At 39.2% G+C, this 21721-nt stretch overlaps 1 protein-coding gene across 1 annotated transcript; it reads right to left on the reverse strand.

Annotated features, from left to right (window-relative positions):
- Window positions 1-1503: 1503 nt before the first annotated feature.
- Window positions 1504-19596, reverse strand: MIER2 (MIER family member 2). The gene is made up of 12 exons (XM_075851114.1): window positions 19475-19596; window positions 18460-18545; window positions 18255-18380; window positions 17985-18069; window positions 15358-15398; window positions 14284-14347; window positions 4778-4926; window positions 4512-4593; window positions 4278-4372; window positions 4051-4175; window positions 3853-3929; window positions 1504-2599 (listed from the first exon to the last, which is right to left on the reverse strand). Exons 1-12 carry the CDS (start codon window positions 19500-19502, stop codon window positions 2313-2315), a joined length of 1245 nt encoding a protein of 414 aa, XP_075707229.1. The 5' UTR covers window positions 19503-19596; the 3' UTR covers window positions 1504-2312.
- Between the last annotated feature and the right edge of the window lie 2125 nt (window positions 19597-21721).

The following is a 21721-nucleotide window of genomic DNA, read 5'->3' on the forward strand; positions in this document are numbered from 1 at the left end:
ACAGATAAAAATGAACAGACCTTACCGCTTTATTTACAAATGTTTATTCACATATGGAGAGAATAGATGGATGTAATGTATCATAATTTTTGTTTACATTAAAAGAAAAAAAATCAACAACATTTTATTGTATCATAAGTGATAAAAAAAAGGTACACATCCTATTTAACAAGTACATACTGTAATAGATTATTAAATCTGTGCAAACAATATGCACTGTGCCTTCAGCATGCCGGCTAGAAAATGAAAAGTTTATAGGGGTTGTCCAGAATTTTTTTTAATTTATTAATCCCGCTTATTCATGAATAAGGGGGCTTTTAAATTACTTGCTTAAAAAAAAAAAATACTTCCCTCCCACTACTGATGATCTGAATCCCCAAACTTCCACCACTCTATGTGCAATGTACAAGACACTAAAGTGTGCCCCCACTGCAGTTTGTAAAAACGGTCACAGCGGAGACACATTGCACAGACTGTGAGGGAAGGGGGAACCCAGGTATGGACCCGAGCTGTAATGTTTACGTGCAGCGGCGCTCAGGTCAGCGGGCAATGTAGGGAGGGAGTTTTTGTTTTTTTAAAACAATTGAAAAGCCCTTTTATTCTTCATGAATTAGAGGGCAAAATAAAAAGCAAAAATCCCAGAGAAGCCCTCAAATGAAAGCATGATGGGCATCTAGCACACAATTTATATGGATGCAGCTTTATATGAAATAAAGCAGTGTTTAAATATGCAAATATGTTACAATTCATCAAAACTATTTGCAAATATGTACAACAATATTGTACTCTTGTATTACTTTATTAAGGAACCACTTATTTTATTTTTTTTATTTAATTTCCCCCTCCATTTGTTCATTGGTGTTTCAGTGGGGTGCTGTGTGTAGAAATACTTACCGATCCCCGCATCGTCATTTTTTGTTCCAGAACTTCTGGTACATGTACCTCAATTGATTTCTGTATTGAGTTTTTCTCCACCGTTTGTTTTAATGTACACTGTTGAATCAGTTCGGTTTTTTTTTCTACGCATTAAAGAAGCACTCCACTTTTTTTTATTGCACCCTCCATTTGTACATTGGTGTTTCAGTGGGGTGCTGTGTGCAGAAATACTTACCGATCCCCTCATCTTGTCATTTTCGGGTCCAGCACCGCTCACGTGATCTTCCCTCTAACTTTGTCTGGAGTCGCTGTGCTTTTGAGTAAACTGGAACTCAGGCTCTCAATGTATTCCTATGGGAGCCAGAACGAGGCTCCATAGGAATGCATTGAGAGCCTGACTTCCGGTTTTCTGAAAAGCACAGCGATTCAAGACAAGTCAGAGGGTAGATCACGTAAGCGGCGCTGGACCCGAAAAAGACAAGATGCGGGGATTGGTAAGTATTTCTGCACACAGCACCTCACTGAAACACCAATGTACAAATGGAGGGTGCAATAAAAAGTGTAGTGCTTCTTTAATGCGTAGAAAAAAACGAACTGGTTCAACAGAGTACATTAAAACAAACGGTGGAGAAAAACTCAATACAGAAATCAATTGAGGTACATGTACCAGAAGTTCTATCAAAATGTTAAGACAGGATTGGACTGACAAGCAGCACTGCTCAAACTTCAAATAAGACATAAGAAAAGTTCTGCTCAGTCTACTCAATCGAACCAAGGACTATCTTGGTCACTGGTCATCACTTCATGTAACAGAAGAGTCTGAGCCTAAACAGTGCAATTATTGCAGTCCATGAAAGCAAGTCCGCTAAGATGGCTGAAGTTACAAAACGGCAGCAGCCATAAAAAGTAAAAGTAAAAAAAAAATGAGAGGAACGACTATGCTAGGCACATGCCAAAATTGCAAGTCTGAGCCTAGTAACAATTGTATACACAAACCTATGTACCACATAGGTAACATGTTTAAATTGTGAAAAATTAATCTTTATTTAAAAAGTTGACAAACTTACCAAGAATGTCTGACATAATCCACAGTGGAATGCGTATGAAATAAAAAAAATTGTAAATGGACATATTGTGCAAGTAACCTAGTATGTATAATCAGAATTGATTACTGTGCAATTTCAAAGGTCAATTGCAGAACCATAAAAAAAAAAAAAAATACAATTAAATAAAAAGAGCACACTTTACATATCGGATTCCTGCATTTGTCACCAACTCAATACTTCAAATAGCAAATCCTGCAAAATGTCTGGAAAGGTCTTCCTGAGATTCTAAAAAAATGAGCCGATAGGAACACAAGTAACTGGTGACGCAACAGTGGACGCATCAAGTGGTCCAAAACAGTCTTGTCCTCATTCAAATACAAAGGTGTACAATCAGGGAACGAGCGGATTGCTACAAAAAATAGATGGTCTTGACATAAAGCCAGCAAGGGACAAGTCAGCCATATTAAAGGTTTCCAAAGGATGGTCCTGTATCCTGATGTCAGGCAATACAGGCATTTCTGGAGGACAGAGATCAAAGCCGATATGATCACTACTGATTGGAGGAGACTCCTGATGATCCTCTTGGTTGGGACTAGAATGGGAGGGAAGTCTGCAAGTAAATTGATCTTTATCGCAGGAGCATGCAGTGTTCCCAGAAGAATTCTGCTTGGAGCCAGCTGTATTTATGAATAGAAAAATAAATAGCCATTATGGAAGGTGATAGCATTGAGGAGTGGAGTAGAGCAGCAAATAATCTAGAGAGAAAACATATTCTCTGTAAGGGATAGAAGCCGGTGGTGTGCCCCTAATGGAAAAAAGAAAGAACCAGAGCCATTCTGTCAGAAAATATTTTAGTTGTCTGAAGTAATTAAAAAATAAAATAAAATAAAAGACACACACCAAAGTAGTTCTGGCAGCATAAGTGGGTTAGGAGACAACAGGGTAAAACAGTGGAGGTCACCCTGCGGCCCCCAGCTCCTCTCCTTCCGAGCACTCAACATGCATTAAAAATCTTGCCACCTCTGTTATGAAGGAGATATCATTCAGCTAACAGTTGGCAGCATAACACAGTGATGCTATATAGGGTTCTCACCATATCAGAATTGTGTAGCATTGTGATTCTGGATACCAAAACGATACTTTGCCAACAATAAAAAGAATCCATATTCTGATGTGAGGCACATGGTATATGAATTTTGAACCTCCATGTGCCTCACATAAACAGTCATTGACCCCATCATGTACCTCACACATTAACCCAATGTTGCCCATTATGACAGAAGTACATGATGAGGTTAATTAATATGAACGTGCGGCACATGGAGGTGGACAAGAGCTGGAGTAAGAGAATGCAGCCCAATAGAAGTAGAGGCAAGTAGATATGGGGTAATAGGCTGCACTGTGTATAAGAGGCATATGTGGCTAGTATTTGGTAGATGTGTGGTTATCGCTGCATATGTGTGGGCAGGTAGCTACTGCTGTTTGAGGTGCGGTTGCTGTGACTTTTTTGCATTTTATAGCCGGTACATTTACGGGGAAAGGCGACAAAAGCACCACACAAAGTCCGTTTGCATATCTCTATGGAGTCACAGGCCGCATCTAAGGCCTTATAACGTGGTGGTTTGACCACCCTTGGACAGCTTTTTGTTTTTTGTACGTGAAAGATAGACAGAGCACATAAACCATTAAGATTATGAAACATAATGTACGCTAGTAAGCGATTGCTATGAATTAAACGTTATTTACTCGAGCCTGGACATCCCCCTTTAAAAAAAAAAAATTATAAAAAGGAAGACAAAAAGAAAAATGTCAACAATTAAGACTGTATAAATGTAGTGGCTTGGAGATGTATAAATACAAGTACAGCAATATATAGACTGGATGGCACAATTTACAAGCAATAGGGATACATTGAAGAAGCTAGTCTTACCAATACCGTCTTTCCTGGAGGCAGATCCCTGCAATCCAAAGGGACACTCCAAATTTGGCAAATCGCATTCATACTCCCTAGCAAAGGAGAAAAAAAACATATATATATATATATATATATATATATATTTTTTAATACTAGGATATATCTACGAGTGGTAGACTTCAACAATTAAAACTTCCAACATTAACGACTCACGCTGATGCAGAGTTCATCAGCTGCTTCCTCCTCCCCAGGCGGCTCTGTGTGAAATGCTCAAAACGCTCAGACTTCTTCCAGGTGTAGTAGTATTGTACACACTCCCCAACTGACCGTGTACGGACCTTGGAGAGAGAGAGTGAGAATAGGGAAATGTATACAATCAGATTCAACAATAAATACCCACATACTGTATATTCTCTAACACTTTAGAAAGAATCTCTTACCTTGTTGGCCTGGATAAGATGGAAGTTTTTACCATAGACACGAAACCCTTGCTCAAAACTCCTACATTCATCTTCACTCCATGCACAGAGATGACCTAAATAGGACATTGTATTTACGTATTTCTTACCAAGTCCAGTTCGGATTCTCTTTTGCTATATTGAACTTTATCATATGTGTGTATGGCTGTAAGAAATGGTTTTGCCCCTTAAACTATATAACTGCCCATCCCTCACCTTGTACAACCTTGACATTAAAAGACAGCCTTCGTAGAGCCTCATCTGTGTTAAATCTACATTTCACCAACTCGAAGAGAGCCTAAAAAAAAAGGTGGTGGAGAAAAGCTAAGCGCAATGCAAATAAGAGGGAAGCCAATGGGTTGCAAAATTTAACGCCACGGGACAGCACATGCAATAATCGGTTAAGGAAAGAACAAGGGATAAAGACGCAGAAACCCTTTTGACACAAGGTGGATACATGTCAGGGACAGCCATCTATTCACCTGTTCATTATCCCGGACATTCCCTTCATCTTGGCTATATCTTCCCCCGGCTGTGTGTTGATACTCCGCAGCCTGACTGAGGTAATTCTCCACTTCGCTTTCTGGTAGGACATTAGGATCCCAAAGCAGCTGGTCCTTTTCCTGAGAATCTGACAGTCACATAGATACTATTTGAATACTACGAATCAAAATTTTTCACCATCTTCATATTGATTTTAACAAAACCCTATGGGGAAAAAAACTTACATAAAGTGACTTTCAGTGAACACAAATCTGTCCTGGAAACGCAGGTGAAAACAGAGCTCTGATAACTAACTGTCTTGTAACGAGTCATGCACCTGTGTGTCTATCACATGACCAGCAGAGACTTTTATTCACTGGAAGTAAACAATGAAGGTGCCTACTGAATGATTGCAAGCAGAGATCTTGAAAACCGAGGAAGTAATACAGAAAGCATATTGAAAAAAGATATAACTTTTCATCATCGAAAAATACGTTTTTTTTGTTGTTGCGGAAATTGGATTACCCCATAATGTTCTGTTCCTTAGCCCTCCTGTATGTTGGTTGATAACACAAACATTGCAGCTGTAGCTGAGCCTATACATTATATACAAGGTAATTTATACCAAGTAAACCTGTTAAATATTTACTTAAAAAGGACACAATCAATTATTACAATTTCCGCACCGTAGGACCACTCCTCCTGCATGTCTGCATATGAACATTGCAGATACAGCTTCGCTTTCACATAGCAGGGTCTCTAAAATGGCCACGTTACCGATATGTGTAATAGATCCAGCATTGCACGAGTATAAACCTGCATCTAGTGAAGGACGCAGTCACCAAACCACTCAACTGATCCAGCCGTGCATGAGAAATTTTAATAACATACAACTTAGCAAATGTGTCCTTTTAACATACGATTGACAGGTTCGCACCAGGATATTTATTTTTTTCTGTACTGGAAACCATAGGCCATGATGTCATTTGGAAATCTGACACCAAACAGGTAAAAATTCTGGTGTTGATTAATTTCATAACATATCTTTATAGTGATCAGAGCTGTTTTTTCTGATACAGAGCTCCAAATCTCCTCCGTAGCCATATATTTAACACTTTCCGACATCCGGCGTATATATATGGTCCACGCCGGGTGGGGGAGTATTGAACGGGTTCATGGGCTGATCCCGCTCGTTTTAACCCCTTGGATGACCCGGTCAATAGCGACCGCAGCATCTAAGTGGTTAGAAACAGGGGGGGGGGGGTGGCCCCCTGTAATGCTACAACGCCCCTCCCACGGACTAGTAAAGATAGGTTAAATACAGTAAAATAAAGTTTTTTTAATATATAAATAAAAATATTAAAAGTTTAAAAAAAAATCTCCTCTTTTCGCACAATGTAAAAGAAAAAAAATTAACAAAACTGGTATTGCCGCATCTGTAAAAGTCTAAACTTCTACAATATATCATAATTTAGCCCGCATGGTGAACGCCGTAAAAAACAAAAAAACGCCAGAATCGCTGTTTTTGGTTTTCTCCCACTAAAAAGAATGTATAAAAAGTTAACAAAAACTCTTATGTGCCTCAAAATGGTACCAATAGAAACTACATCTAGCCCTGCAAAAAATTAGCCCTCATAAGGCTCATTCGACAAAAAAAAAAAAAAAAAAGTTATGGCTCCCAGAATATGGTGACAAAGCTCAAATTTTATTTTTAAAGGAACAGTGTCATCGCAAATAATTTTTTTATATGTTAAAGATGTTAGTGCTGTAATAAAAACGTTTATATTCATTTGTGTGTTTGTGTTTTACTGTTTCTTATTTTTAAACTTTTTCTTCCCTATGGGGGCTGCCATTTTTTGTTCCATTTCTGTGTGTGTCGATTAACGACACACACAGACATGGAATACGGCAGCCACAGTCCCATAGGGACTGCGAACGGCTCCCGTCCCATTGACTGCCGTGTACGGCGTCTGTGTGGGAACTGCGCATGCGCCGCTCCCACACAGTCCTATTCGAAATTGGCGCCGTCCGGCGCCATTTTCCTGTGGACCGGAAGTCGCGGCCGGACAGTAATATTACTACTTCCGGTCGCGGCTTCCGGACTTGTGCACATGGAACAGCGGCAGCAAACGGAGCGGACGGGCCGGAGGGAGCCGCGGCGGCAGGAGCAGGTAAGAGATTTCAATGTATGTTAGTGTTTGTGTGTGTTTACTACTGTATGTAAACCTACTACACTGTGGGTTACCTCAAAAAATGGCGACACACAGTGTAGGAGGTTAAACCTTTCAAACCCCTCGTTTATCCCGGCACTAGCCAGGATAAAGGAGGGGTGGATGCTGAGAGCTCACTAGAGCGAGGGCTTTTAACCCAATGTTGCAATGCTGCAAATTGGGAACAGCCCCATCTAGTGGCCAAAAATGGGTAGTATTATAAATTAGAAATAATTTATAATATTTCCTGGCTCGTGCCAAAAAAAAAAAATAAATTTTAACAATGTTTAATCACCCACACACTAAATGTTTAAATTTTAAAAAAAAAACATGTTTTTCTGGCAACACATTCCCTTTAACAAATTATTTTTTTCCTTTTAAAAGTAAACATAAAAAAAACAATATAAATTTGGTAGCGCCGTAAGCGTATTGACCTGCAGAATAAAGTCAACATGATTTTTTTACCGCACGATGAACCCCCCCCCCAAAAGATCGAGGAATTGCTGTTTTTTTTCCTATTTCACCCCACAAAGAACTGGTTTTATAGTTTCCCACTACATTATATGGAACAACAAATGGTGCTGTGAAATCTACAACTCTTCCCGCGAAAAACAAGCCCTCATACAGCTCGATCTACGAAGGTGCGGAGGAAAAAAACGAAAGTGAAAATCCGAAGAATGGCTGCAGCGGGAAGGGGTTAAACATGCTGGCTGCATGCGGCCACCACTAGGGAAAGCTTAGGAGCTTACTACATACAGTTTATACATTAAACTCATTAGTAAACCCGTATTTAAAGGATATTTACACATTTGAAGTGAATTCATTTTTTTTTAATAAAGCTATGTTCTATCTAAATTTTTAAACCACTTAAATAGATTTTTATTTTAAAAAAAAATCGTTTTACATTTTCAGATACAACTTCTATGTATATACTGTGTACAAAGCAGCTGTATTGTTCCGTCAAAGCCGATTCCATCAGGTCAGCGGAACGGACAGCTCGGCTGCAAGCTGGTCCTTTGTGTTTCTGACATGCAGAATCCAGCTAATAACGATCACATCTAAGTTCATCTTAGATGTTACAGTTATTAGCTGGATCCTGCGTGTTGGAGAGAATGCGCCCCCCTATTTCGAACGGCTTAGGCGCTGTGGTCTCTATTGCCTGCAGCATTTAAGAGGTTAAACAAGCGTGATTCCACTCGTTGCAGTGAATTGTCGGCTGTAACATACACCCAACACGCTCAACCCGGGCGCCTACGCCATACTTTCCCTCCTAGCCCCTGCCGTACATATACGGGTAGGGGTTAATAAAAAAACAATTGAAAAAAATGTTTAAAATCAGACAAAACATTGATTTATTAAAGAAAAATAATGTTTACTTCAAAAGTGTACATAGCCTTTAACCCTTTCACGACCACGGACGAAAATGAACGTCCTGGTCGGCTGCTAGTTCCCGCACCATGACGTTCATTTTCGTCAGTATTTAAAACTGTCACTCTGTGTAAACACAGAGTGACAGACGCGCGCTGACAGCTGTCCTAGACAGCTGACATATCAGTCTCGCCGGACAGCGGACCATCGCCGATGCTTTCGGCAATTAACCCCTTAAGTGCGGCGACGGATTGCCGTTGCCGCATTTAAGTGGTTTGAAGCACATCGGCAGCCCCCACGAAGTGATCAAGTGGGCTACCGATGCTTGTCGTGGCAATCGGAGGTCAGATAATGACCTCCGAGTTGCCATGTACGGAAGCCTCAGAGGAGCAGCCTCCTGCCGGTCCTCCGAGGCTTCCTGTCAGTGGGACTGTCACGTCACAATGACAGTTAGAGTACATTACACTACGTGTGTAGTGTAATGTACTCTAGCAGCGATCAAAGCTGCAAGTCTGAGTGTCCCCTAGTGGGACAAGTGAAAAAAGTAAAAAAAAAGAATAAAAATGTTTTAAAAAAAGTGTAAAAATAAAAGTTATAAGTGATATAAACATGAACTGCTTTCTTTCCTATAATAAGACTTTTATTATAGAAAAAAAATGAACACGTTAAAAAAGTACACATATTTTGTATCATCGCGTTCGTAACGAACCAAACTATAAAACTGTAATGTTATTTTTCCCGCACGATGAACACCCCAAAAAAAAAATCAATAAAAAACTACGACAGAATCACAATTTTTTTTGTCACCACCGCTCCCTAAATAAAGAATAAAAAGTGATCAAAAAGTCGCATGTACCCGAAAATAATACCGATAAAAACGTCTATCCGTCCCGCAAAAAACAAGCCCTTACACAGCTTTTTTGACTAAAAAATAAAAAAATGATGGCTCTCAGAATATGGTGGCACAGAAATTTTTTTTTCTTATAAATAAGTCATTTTATTGTGCAAATGCTAAAAAAAAAAGGACCAAACCTATATACATATGGTATCGCCGTAATCGTACCAACCCGCAGAATAAAGTAAAAATGTCATTTATAGCGTACGGTGAGCGCCGCAAAATGAAAACCTAAAAAACGGTGTCAGAATTCCTGTTTTTTGCTCAGGATTGCAAAAAAAATTTAATAAAAAGTGATAAAAAATTGTACATCATACACAGATGTTATATTACCCCCATTAGATTATATCGGATGGGAAGGGCACCTAACACACAATGTCCTAGATGCTCTCAAGATCAAGCTGGCTTTGATCACATGATGTGGTTATGCCCAGTCATAGCCAAGTTCTGGAAAGAAGTGACGCAAATACTGTCCTCAATTATGACCAACCCGATTCCATGTGAACCAGGTCTATGTTTATTGGGGCTGTTGGGAGAGAGACCCCGGACACACTATGAGGGTATATTCCTGCGAGAAGCCCTGTTCTTAGCCAGAAAAGCGATAGCCATCCGATGGATGGGGGACACTTTTCCGGATACATCGCAATGGAAAAGCCTGGTCAATGCTATTCTCCCATATGAAAATATAGTATATAAACATAGAGGATGTCAATATAAATTCTTGAAAATCTGGGGAGAGTGGTGCTCCTCACCTCTTGCCTCTTTCAGCGTGGGTGACCTTAGAGAATCCTTACCACTTCAGGTAGGAGGGATCTGAGATCTATATGACCGGGTATTTTGATGCCCTAGATGTGAGAATGGAGCTTGATCCTGGTAAATAACTGCGACCTGTATGTCTATAGATTCACAAATAAGTGTGACACTGACCTGCCTGCGTGCAGTGAGTATTTGGAGTCTCCTGTGACTCGCTTTCATGTATAAATGTAAATTGCAAACTCTTGTTTCTAATGTGTATTCATGGTATGCAGGAATGTTAATGTCATTATTCTGTTTCCATTTGCTGATGATTTTTGTATGTACTTTTACAATAAACCGAGTTTAAAAAAAAAAAAAAAAGTGATAAAAAAATCAATAAAAAAAATAAATAAATAAATAAAAAAAAAAAAAAAAAAAAAAAAAAAAAAAATAAATCGCACGTACCCCAAAATGGTACCAATGAAAACGACAGATTGTCCCGCAACAAATAAGCACTCACACAGCTCCGGTGGTGAAAAAATAAAAAAGTTCTGGCTTTCAGAATATGGCGATGCAAAATGTGCGGAGTGTCCAAAAGTAGATCAGATCGGGCGTCATTTATCAGTGCAACACTGGGCACATATCTATGAAATATTATTTATTTACCGCATTATTGTACCCTCTTATTATGCCCTGATGTTCTCCGCACAGATTACATATGCCCCCACATTATAAACTGAAATACCAGCAAAACCCCAAACAGAAAAAGTACCAAGCAAAATCTGCGCTCCAAAAGCAAAATGGCATCCCTCCCTTCTGATCCCTACAGTGTGCCCAAGCAGCAGTTTGCACCCACACATATATGGCGTCGCCATACCCGAGAGGACCCGCTTAACGTTTTATGAGGTATTTGTCTTCTGTGGCACAAACTGGGCACAACATACTATGCACTAAAATGGCATATCAGTGGAAAATTGCAATTTTCACTTTGAACCATCCGCTGTGCATTAACCCCTTTGCGCACTATGACTTAATTGCCCGTCATGGTGCGGCGGTTGATGTATGGAGCCGACTCACGTGCTGAGCCCGCTCCATACGCTGCGGGTGTCGGTTGTGTATTACAGCAGGCCCCCTCGGTACTAACGGACAGGTACAGCGATCGCTCTGTTACAGAAGCCTGTAAGAATAACAATATACTGCAATACATTAGTATTGCAGTATATTGTACCAGTGATCCAATGATCGCTGGATCAAGTCACCTAAGGGGATTGATTAATAAAATGTGTAGAAGAATTATAGTTATTAGTAGTGAGAATTGTTTTTTTGAAAGTTAAAAAAAACAAAACACCTTTTCGCATTTTTCTTCTAAAGGAATGTAAAAAAATGAACAAAATTGGTATCGCTACGTCCGTAAAAGTCCGAACTATTACAATATACCATTATTTAATTTGCACAGTGCACACCTTAAAAAAAAATAATAATTGAAACCGCCAAAATCGCTGTTTTTTTTTTGTCACCTTCGCTCTAAAAAAAAAATGTAATACAACTTTTGAATCACTCTTTATGTACCAATAAAAACTACAGCTCCTCCCGCAAGAAATAAGCCCTCACACCGCTCTATTGATGGAAAAATAAAAAAGTTATGGCTCTTGGAAAGCGGGGAGTGAAAATCTAAAATAAGAACGCAAAAAATGGATCAGTTCTGAAAGGGTTAATTCATTTCTAATGAAAAAAACGTATGACCACATGTGGGGTATTTCGTACTCGGCAGAAATTGCTTTATAAAAAAATGGTTGTTTTTTTCATCCTTTATCCCTTGTTAAAATGAGAAATGCAACATTTTAGTGGAAAAAATTTTGATATTAATTTTCGTGCCCGAATTCTAATAAACTCTGCAAAAGACCCGTGGGGTGTAAATGCTCACTATACCCCTAGAAAAATTCCTTGAAGGTTTTTCCAAAATGGGGTCACTTTTGGGAGGTTTCCACTGTTTTGGTCCCTCCAGTGCATTGCAAATGCGACATGGCACCGAAAACCATTCCAGCAAAATCATAAATCCAAATGGCGCTCCTTCCCTTCTGAGCCCTGCTGTGGGTCCAAACAGCAGTTTATTACCACATATGGGGTATTGTCGTAATCGGGAGACATTGCTTTACAAATGTTGGGGTGCATTTTCTTCGCTATTCCTTGTAAATAATAAAAATTTCTATGTTGTTTCAGAAAAAAAGTACATTTTAATTTTTACAGACTAATTCCAATATATTTAGCGAAAAACCTGTGTGGTCAAAATGCTAACTATACCCCTAGATAAATACCTTAAGGGGTCTAGTTTTCGAAATGGGGTCGTTTATGGGGAGTTTCTATCATTCTGGCAGCTCAAAGCGTCTCCAAATGTACAGTGGGGCCTAAAACATTTTCAAGCAAAATATGATTCCTGAAAGCCTCCGGGTGCTCCCTTCCTTTGGGGCCCTGCCGTGTGTCCAAACAACGCATTAGGGCCACAATGTGGGTATTTTTGAAAACAGGAGAAAGAGGGTGATAGATTTTGGGGTGTGTTTCTTCATTCTCATGTTCGCTTTACAAAGAAATCGGTCTTCAAACTGATACTTTTATGAAAAAAGTGAAATTTTTTTTTTTTTCACCTGTTATGCATTAAATTTAGCAAAAAACTGTGGGGTCAAAATACTTACTATACCCCTAAATAAATACCTTATGGGGTCTAGTTTTCTAAATGGGGTCGTTTATGTGGAGTTTCTATCGTTCTGGCAGCTCAAAGCCTCCCCAAATGTACAGTGGGGCCTAAAACATTTTCAAGCAAAATATGTGTCCTGAAAGCCTCCGGGTGCTCCCTTCCTTTTGGGTCCTGCCGTGTGTCCAGGCAGCGCATTAGGGCCACAATGTGGGTATTTTTGAAAACAGGAGAAACAGGGTGATAGATTTTGTGGTGTGTTTCTTCATTCTCATGGTCGCTTTACAAGGAAATTGGTCTTCAAACTGATACTTTTATGAAAAAAAGTTAATTTTTTTTTTTCCACCTGCTATGTATTAAATTTAACAAAAAACTGTGGGGTCAAAATACTTACTATACCCCTAGGTAAATACCTTAAGGGGTCTAGTTTTCTAAATGGGGTCATTTGTGGGGGTTTCCATCACTCAGACCTATGAGCCTCTGAAAACCTGGCTTGGTGCAGGAAAACAAAATGTACTTCAAAATTTATAAAATTATTATTCAATTGTAAGTCCTCTAAATTGCTGAAAATGTATTTTATTTTTTCAAAAGTGCTGCCAAAATAGAGTAAAGAGATGGAAATATATATTTAATTAAAAAAATTGTACAGTATGTGTACATATGTGACATATTGCAGTTAAAAATAGGGAAAAATGGTAATTTTTACAAAATTTCTTCAATTTTTCTATTTTTTAATTCATTTCCGCAAATTGTATCAGTCTACTTTTACCACTAAAATAAAGTACAACATGTGACGAAAAAACATTGTCAGAATTACTTGGATATTCAAAACTTTCACAGAGTTATTCTTTGATAAAGTCAGACATACCAGATTTGACAAATCTGGCTTGGTCATTAAGGTACAAACATGCCCGGTCATTAAGGAGTTAAAGAGAACCGGTCACTAGACTTTCAGGCACTAAACCACCAGCCATTGTCGTTATAGTGCTGGAGTTTAGCATCCTAAACATGCCCCTCTTAAAACTGTCCGTTTTATTAATTGGTCTAAAAATAAGTTATAATACAACGTACGCTGTATGTAAATGACCAGAGAACAGTCCTACGAGAAGTCCAAGTGTACTGGCCACGCCTTCAGCGGAGCACTGAGCATGTGCAGGAAGCCGTTGGACTTCTCTCAAGATTCTTCCCTGGTAATTTACAGAGCGCACGCTGTATTATAACTTTTTAGGCCAAATGATAAAATAGACAGTTTTGAGTGTGGCATGTTTGGGACGCTATTTCCCAGAAGTATCAGAACATGCTGGTGGTTTCGTGCCCTAAAATCTAGTGACAAGTTCCCTTTAAACATATTTAAAACTGTTATCTCATGAAGACAACCTGTTATATAGAGAGCAGAGGCAGGGTCTCTGGCGGACCCGGCCTGTCCATTGTTTACCGGGCCGGCCATTCATTTTATTAAAATCTAATTTAATGCTACATTTCCTATTAAGCCACTGCTGCAGTGGAAATGTATAGCCAGACGCGGCTACCCCTGGTGATAACAGCAGATCCACAGTTATTAGCGAAATCCATATGAATGCTCTAAACTGGATTATGTACATTCCTCACCTTTCCCACCTGTTGGAGTGTATCTTAGATATGGTAGTTGAGGCTCAGATCCAAACATGGCTTCCTGAAAGTAAATCAATATTTATGGTGTAATAATGTTTTATATATGATTATTCATTTTTACAGTAAAAAGATTTTTTTTTAAAAATGCAATACTATGTGAAATTTAACAAGACAGAAGCAGGAGACTTTTGAAAAGATTTGGATATTTCTCATATTGAATAAAGTGGTTGACATTTTGTTTTGGCCTGTCTTCCTGAATGTTCTCTACCTTGACAAGTGAACTTTATATGTTTCCACCGCTAGAGGTCTAATAATCCAGAATATTTAAATTATTTCAGTAACTATATGTCCCTATTGACGATTAAATGACATTTAGCGTATAATACTGTGGTTAGCACTATTGCTTTGCAGGACTGAGATCATGTGCTAAATGTGACCTGGACAATATCTAAATGGAGTGTGTATGGGGGGGGGGGGGGGAGTGCGTGTTTTTAGGAATAGGTTAGTGCTATATAAATAACAAAAAAATCATCATTTAGTATGATAAATGAACAAATCTCATCCACGTGCTGCTGAACATTTTCCACACGGATATTAGAGCTTATTCTGTTCTGGATGTTCACTGGGGATTTCACCCTTTTCAATGTATAAAGGGTGAATATCGGCAACAAATCTGCTACGCAAATGGGTGGCCTAAGGCTTGATTCACACGGGACATAAATGCTGCGAGTTTTCTGTGCTGAAAACCTGTAGTGGTCCCAGCCATGTGAATGGCATCTGAACAAATCTCATCTGCATGCTGCTGAACATTTTCTGGATGGAAATTAGAGCATGCTGCCGGTTTTCAGAACTGCAGCATGCTCATTCTCTTCTAGATGTTTTTTTGCGGATTTCACCCTTTTCTATGTGAATGTTGAATGCAAAAATGAAATGGTGATGATTGGTGGATATTCATTTTAGAGGATATGTAAACACTTGGATATGCGTCAGTGTACAAACTCTAAGATACACTTCTCTTGTGGCGTTTATGCAGCCTCTAATATTCACAAAAGTGATCCAAAAATCATTTACCTCAGCTCTCATTTCAGACTCCACTGTCCAGTCATCTGGTGCTGATGAAATAAAACAAAAATCACATATATATATATATATATATATACACACAGGAACATAAACTTTATAATAATCTTTATATTCTCATCTATGTCACTGCATAAATTGAATCCATGTAGAAAAGAGAACTCATTTCAGATTCAGAGGAAAAAGCCCCAAACTTCACCAAAAAGTAGATTCCATAGAAAAGGTGCTATACATAGGCAACATTTTTGTAAGACCAAACTACAGTGAAACTTTTGTTGTTATACCAAAAGTGAAAAATTATAGGCTAAGCGAAGGAAAAAGTTTACTCCTGGCAACACTACTTCTTGGGGTCTGACAGCGTTGATTCAAGCCGACACCATATTCTTCAATATTCTGTTTAAGAATATAGTGCACGGTGCCCTGGGGTACAAATTGGAGCAACGCTTGGAGGGGGGCACCTACATCTCCCTCACATAGTTCCTGCAGCAAGTAAAGAGGGGAGCTGGTGATTAAGAAAAGGTCTACCAACCCAATAAAAAAAAGTTTAGCTTTGACTTTTCACTCTTGGCTGGGGTTTTCCCCTAAAGTTCAATGTTGTACTTCCTAATTATTACAGAACCAAGAACAATTATGAAAAACTAGTTAGTAGGGTTGGGTTTTAACCTAGCCTAACAGGTACTGACCTAAAACTAATATTAATGAAGCAGACCTCTAGTCCTATGGACTAGAGTTCAGTTTTAGATTGCCTAGAACATTGTTCTACATGTAAAAAATAAAAATAACATATTCTCCGAGAATGTCCTGGTCTTCCATGACCTGGCACTCCAGACTGGAGTGTGCGGGGAGGCACTGGTCAATGGCATCACCAGCTTGTGCCTGCTTTATTACAGGGGTTGTATGGGACATTTAAAAGACTGGCTGTACAGGGGCTTTGTATAAAAAGAACAAATTAAGTGTTACTCGCCTTGTAGGTTATCCTAGCCCTAACAGAGGGGTGCTGCTTCTAATTTTCTGTTAGATGTTGTGCACATCTCTTTTTTTTGCCCCTATGTATACAACTGTATGCAATACAACTGCAAACTTCGCTAATTAACTTCCACTGGAAAAAAAAAAAAAAGTATACTGTTCTTTAATCCTTATACATTTTTTGTGGGATTCCCATGTATTAAAAAGTGTAGTTAGATCTCAAAAACGAGATATGAACATAGCCTTATTAAGTCAAATATTAGGCATCAGCATAGTCTATGGATGTGGTCTCTATCATATCCCCATATGTCCCATTGGAGGAAGCGGTACTCTGAAGTCGTGGCAACATCCGTTGCCATGATTACTGCTATAAACACCCTTGTGCTGCTACAATGACTTTTATAGAAATAGTCAGCCCCTGACATTTTATGAAAAGTGACTCTGGAGGTGTCACTTTAAGAAAAGGACCTTGAGAATAAATTAAAAATGTAAAAAACTTTGAAATGATTGTTTGAAATTACAGGCCCTTAGCCTGGGCTGCACTTCTGAAAGTCTTCTAAATTCGGTCAGGTTCTGTGTTGTCATGGAGACCTTGTACGGCTCCAAATAAAGCAATATGGCAGTTATGTGTGTATATGTAGGGGCATCAATGTATTTTATGAACTCTTCTGTAAATGCTAACGTGGTTCTTTCCATATCTCACATTAGATATAATGGAAATTGATCTTGTAAGTGCAGCCATTTCTCTGCCTGGAACGGGCACCAGCATTTTCGGATCAGTGTGTCCCAGTGGCCGGACTTCCACCGATCAGACATTAACGGCATATCCAATCGATATGCCACACACATCTTATTGTCAGATAACACCGTTAATAATATGTTGCATCACCTAGATTGGGAAAAGAAGGGGTGAAATAAAAACAAAAGTAAAATTAGAAAATTATTTTAAGGAAAAAATAAAAAGTAACTATCAATCCACATCCCAGCCCCAATCACTCAAAAGTACCTTTGGCATAAAAAAGGGACTTTCGGAAAGGGCAACTAATTATAAGGCATTATTTTGAAGAAGCCTTACACTACTGAAAAATAAAAGGAGTAAAAATTTGAAAAACTGACTATTATTTTGCAGTTTTTGTACAATTTGGTCCAAATATTTAAAAAAAAAAATGGTACCACAATAATGCCCTATCAAAAAAATGGTGTGGATAGCCTAAACAACGCATGGCATGTAAGCATGTACTAAAACGGATCAGATTTTGTATGAATTTGTGACATAATAAAAAAAAACAAAAAACTGTGGCCCGTTCCATTGCATGTCGTATTTTGGAAGCGAATCTCACAAGTCAAATAGGGTTCTTGGAGCAGTAGTGGTGCTGTTCTCATTTGTACAACTATGTGCCTTTGTGATTTGTGTGTGAATGAGGCCTTCTGTTATTTGTTTAGATTGATTATGTTTCGCTAAAGCCCAAAAGTGACAGATATGGTGTGGGCCTCAATGAGTTTACCAAGAAGAGTTTCACGCACATATAAACTTTCAGGAGTAAAAATGTTATCACTGAATTGTAGATGTGAAAATATCATAGAAAATAAAATATATCTAAGTTTAAACAATGTGGGGCAATAATTCACAAATGCCTATTTCATACACTTACAGTCGGCAAATCGTGGGGAGAGATCAGTAGACCCTCCTGGGGTCAAGGAGGGAGACATCTGTGTAGGTTCAATGGACACTTGTTCCTGAAAAAATAATAATAATAAATATACATATATATATATACACACACACACACACACACACACACACACACACACACACACACACACACACACACTATACAATATATGCTCAATATCTTCGACAGTCACATTATTTACTATTTAAAGTTATGTCATGTGATTTTTGCCTTGCCTCACAGTCTTACCGTTTGTAGAAAACCAATGGGCTGTATGGTTTCAGGTTGAGTATTATCTACTTCATTTTCTAGTAGACAATCTGATGTGTCATAGCCATAAAATGCCAATAACTCATGAAAATCAGCCTCTGCTTCCTGAAAAACAAACAATGTTAAGTAAAAGCACACCTAATAATAAAACCAGCTTCCATCTATTACCCTTACTATCTCTTACCGGTGTGTCCCCAGTGGCCCACAATGGTTCCTGCTCCTCCTGCGCCAGGATCTCAGCTATTCTTAACACTTTTTGGAAGGAGACCACTAAAAAGGTAAGAGCAGGTACAAAGGTTACAGGCTGGAACTACATTCATGCAGTACTGTATATAGCCATATGGTGGCGCCCACTACACACATCAGTCATCTACAGAATTGCCATCTGAACCTTCAAATTCTGATTAGATAGATCTTCATATAACAATACACATAGGAGAATTACATTGTAGCTAGATGTCATTTATTCTGGAGATACTTGGTGCAACATCCTGTAAAGTTTAGAGAACCAAAATATTCTGGATTTTCAATCAAAACCAAATTTTTATATATCGGAGGCTGTAATCCCTTCTGTATGTATTTCCCACTACCTTCCCCCTCTTTATACACATATGTGGTAGCCATGAAGTCATGTATGTAGAAAAATGAATGATAGATATATATATATATATATATGAGAACGGCCCTTCTAACATGTGCCACATCGGTCGATGAATTACTCCATCTTCTGGGGCACATGCTCCGGCATTTATTAAGCTCCATGTCAGACAGTGTCACATAAGGAATCATATTTTTCAGAAAAGTTTCAAATAAGGGTAAAGTCCACACACACGACAATGATACATACCCCTCCTCCATAAATCCCACCTGCAGTGTTGCCCACTACCATAAAAGCTGTGCACACATTGTAACGATCTGTTCTTCCACAAGAGTCTCAGCATCATTACCCGTCTTACTTTACTCATATATTAGGGCGGGCACATAAGCAGCACCCTGGTTGGCATCCATTGGGTTCTAAACCCTTTTATTCATTGCATAGAACAGAGAAGTGAAAGATAACAGCTGGCATGCCGATAGTTCCCACGTCATCTTGACACACAGTGAATCACCAGCGAGCCTCGCACTATCCTCCATTCAACTGCACTATATTCACATATATAAACTTCCGCCAAAACCCAGCGTTTAATCACTGTGCCCACCCAGTGGGGTCCCCTCGGGCGGAGTCATCCCCGGTCGTGCCACACCCTGGTCCCGGTTACCTCCAGCCGCCGAGCACCGGAGCAGGAGGAGCAGAGTGGCCCGGATGTAAGCGACGAACACTATTGGCAACTGGGCGGAAGAAGGGGCGTGGCCCAGGTAGAGCGTCACGTGACGCGCATAGGCTCAGACCCCCTCCGTAGTAGTAGGTATGGAGGGTGTATGTGTGTTACCTCATTGGATAACGTGAGCAGCGATAGGATAATGTCCGACGTAACGGGAAGTCTCCGCTTATGTCCTTGTATTGCTGAGCGCTCTGTGAAAGTGGAAGCGGCTTGTCACAATATATTCAAAGTGAAGGATGGTTTATATCCCATATAAATATTGGTTCTCATAGCAACCAATCAGATCACGTCTTTTATTTTGTAACCTGAAATGAGAAATGAAAGCTGGAATCTGATTGATTTCTATAGGAAGTCACTCTACATTTTATTTCTTGTTATGATCATTACTACTATTACCATTATCTATTTAGGTAAAAGGCATGGTATGGGGTTATCCACTTACTGTTACTCATAGTCTTGCTGGTTTTTTTTTTCATGAGGACCTAAAATCTGTGTGTCTGTGAGAACCCCTTTTAAGAGCTGCTGCCAGTCCACAGTTTTTCCCTGCACCCCCTAATTCTGATGTAGAGACCCCCACTGATCCTAGCTATGTCATCACTTTCTATTATCTTTAAAAAAAAACAAAAGCAAAAAAATACTGCAAAGAAAAAGTATGTAGCTAAGGGAGAAAAAGATCTGGATATTTTCCATGGCGCTGCTCGTTGTCCATATTGTTAAAATAAAGATTCCTTTGTACGATTAAAAGTTTCATGAAGATCTATCAATGTGTAAAAGCAACGCGTTTCAAAGCTGGACCAGCTTCTACATCAGACATAACAAGTCAAGAAAGGCCCTTGGCGGCTGGCCTTATAAACAAAAAAGAACCTGACAAATTTGGGCTGAATAGGTTAGCGGTCACAAGTGATGCTTTACTGCAATACTGTTAACAATGTCCTATTATACAATAATTTATTCAAAAAGATTATTTAAGATAAATATAAGCTGCAATACAGAGATAAAAAAAATATCTAAAAGATCATTTTGTATGTATTTTGTGCTACATACGAGAACTGTTGCCATGGCAACCGCAGCAGTAAAAAGTAGCGTCTTGACAAGACAGCATCAAAGTTAGGGCTCATGCACACATCAGTTATTTTCTTCAGCGTGCCATCCGTTTTTTTTATGGGATAGCACAGTGACCAATTTATTTCTATGGGGCCATGCACACATGCGTTTTTTTTTCCGGATCAGTGTGCCCCATCTGGAAAACTCAGAGCAGGTCCTATTCCTGTCAGTTTTCACGGATCAGTTTCACCCATTCTGTTCAATGGTGTGTTAGAAAAAAACGGATCGCACACGGAAGCACGGTGTGTGGTCCATGTTTTGCGGCCGTATAAAAGGTCACGGATGTATACATGAGGCCTTAAATGCAAATGTGATCTGATGGCTAGCTGGCTTACACGTAATTGAGCATCTTCGGATAGGTTAAGAGCATTGTCTCGTTGGAACAACTTCATGTATAGGTGTCGGGTTAGTTGCCAGTGACGGAATGATACCCTAGTTGGATCGGCATATCCACTTGTACTGGCATATAAGGTTGACTTTCTATCTTATCTTGAGTCAGAGGGTGGGTTCAGCAGAAAGCATCCGAGTTGAATGGGCATGTATGCCTATTTATTACTGAAGGGCAGTGCGTCGGATGTAACCATGGAAAACTGGACTGTTGGATGGTAAGGGCTATCGTGGTGAGGTGGGGAATAATAAGCTATATGTTCTTTTATGGGTTTAGGCTGAGAGTGAGTGGTCTGTAGAGAACTGATTATCTCCAGAAGATGATTGTTGGTTGTCATATAAAAAGATCACAAGTAATTGCCTGATGGTGGCCAAATAATGGACAACAATTTAGTCATCATAATATGTGGTCAGATGATAGTTCTGGTCATTTTGTTTAGGCCATTGGGTACAAGTATACTGAGATTGTAGAACCAGTACACCTCTCTCTTACAGAGGCATTCAAATCTCCATGTTAGCTCTGACTGTCTTCTTTGGTAGAAAATAGTAAAGGGAGGAAACCTCCAGCTCACCAGTTTGTTGCGTCTCTTGACTCCTCACTCGGATCCCCGCTACGGCTGGCGGTATAAGCAA

The sequence above is a fragment of the Rhinoderma darwinii genome, chromosome 1, assembly GCF_050947455.1.
Source record: "Rhinoderma darwinii isolate aRhiDar2 chromosome 1, aRhiDar2.hap1, whole genome shotgun sequence".
NCBI lineage: Eukaryota > Metazoa > Chordata > Amphibia > Anura > Rhinodermatidae > Rhinoderma > Rhinoderma darwinii.

Bases quoted from the DNA above. Each gene is read 5' to 3' on its own strand.
- MIER2 (XM_075851114.1), bottom strand. From the start codon at position 19,502: ATGACTCCGCCCGAGGGGACCCCACTGG. The intron at 18,546-19,474 runs GTGGGCACAGTG...TTACCTTTTTAG, and splicing joins GCCCGAGGGGACCCCACTGG to TGGTCTCCTTCCAAAAAGTG. The intron at 3,930-4,050 runs GTGAGTCGTTAA...CTCCTTTGCTAG, and splicing joins CTGATGAACTCTGCATCAGC to GGAGTATGAATGCGATTTGC.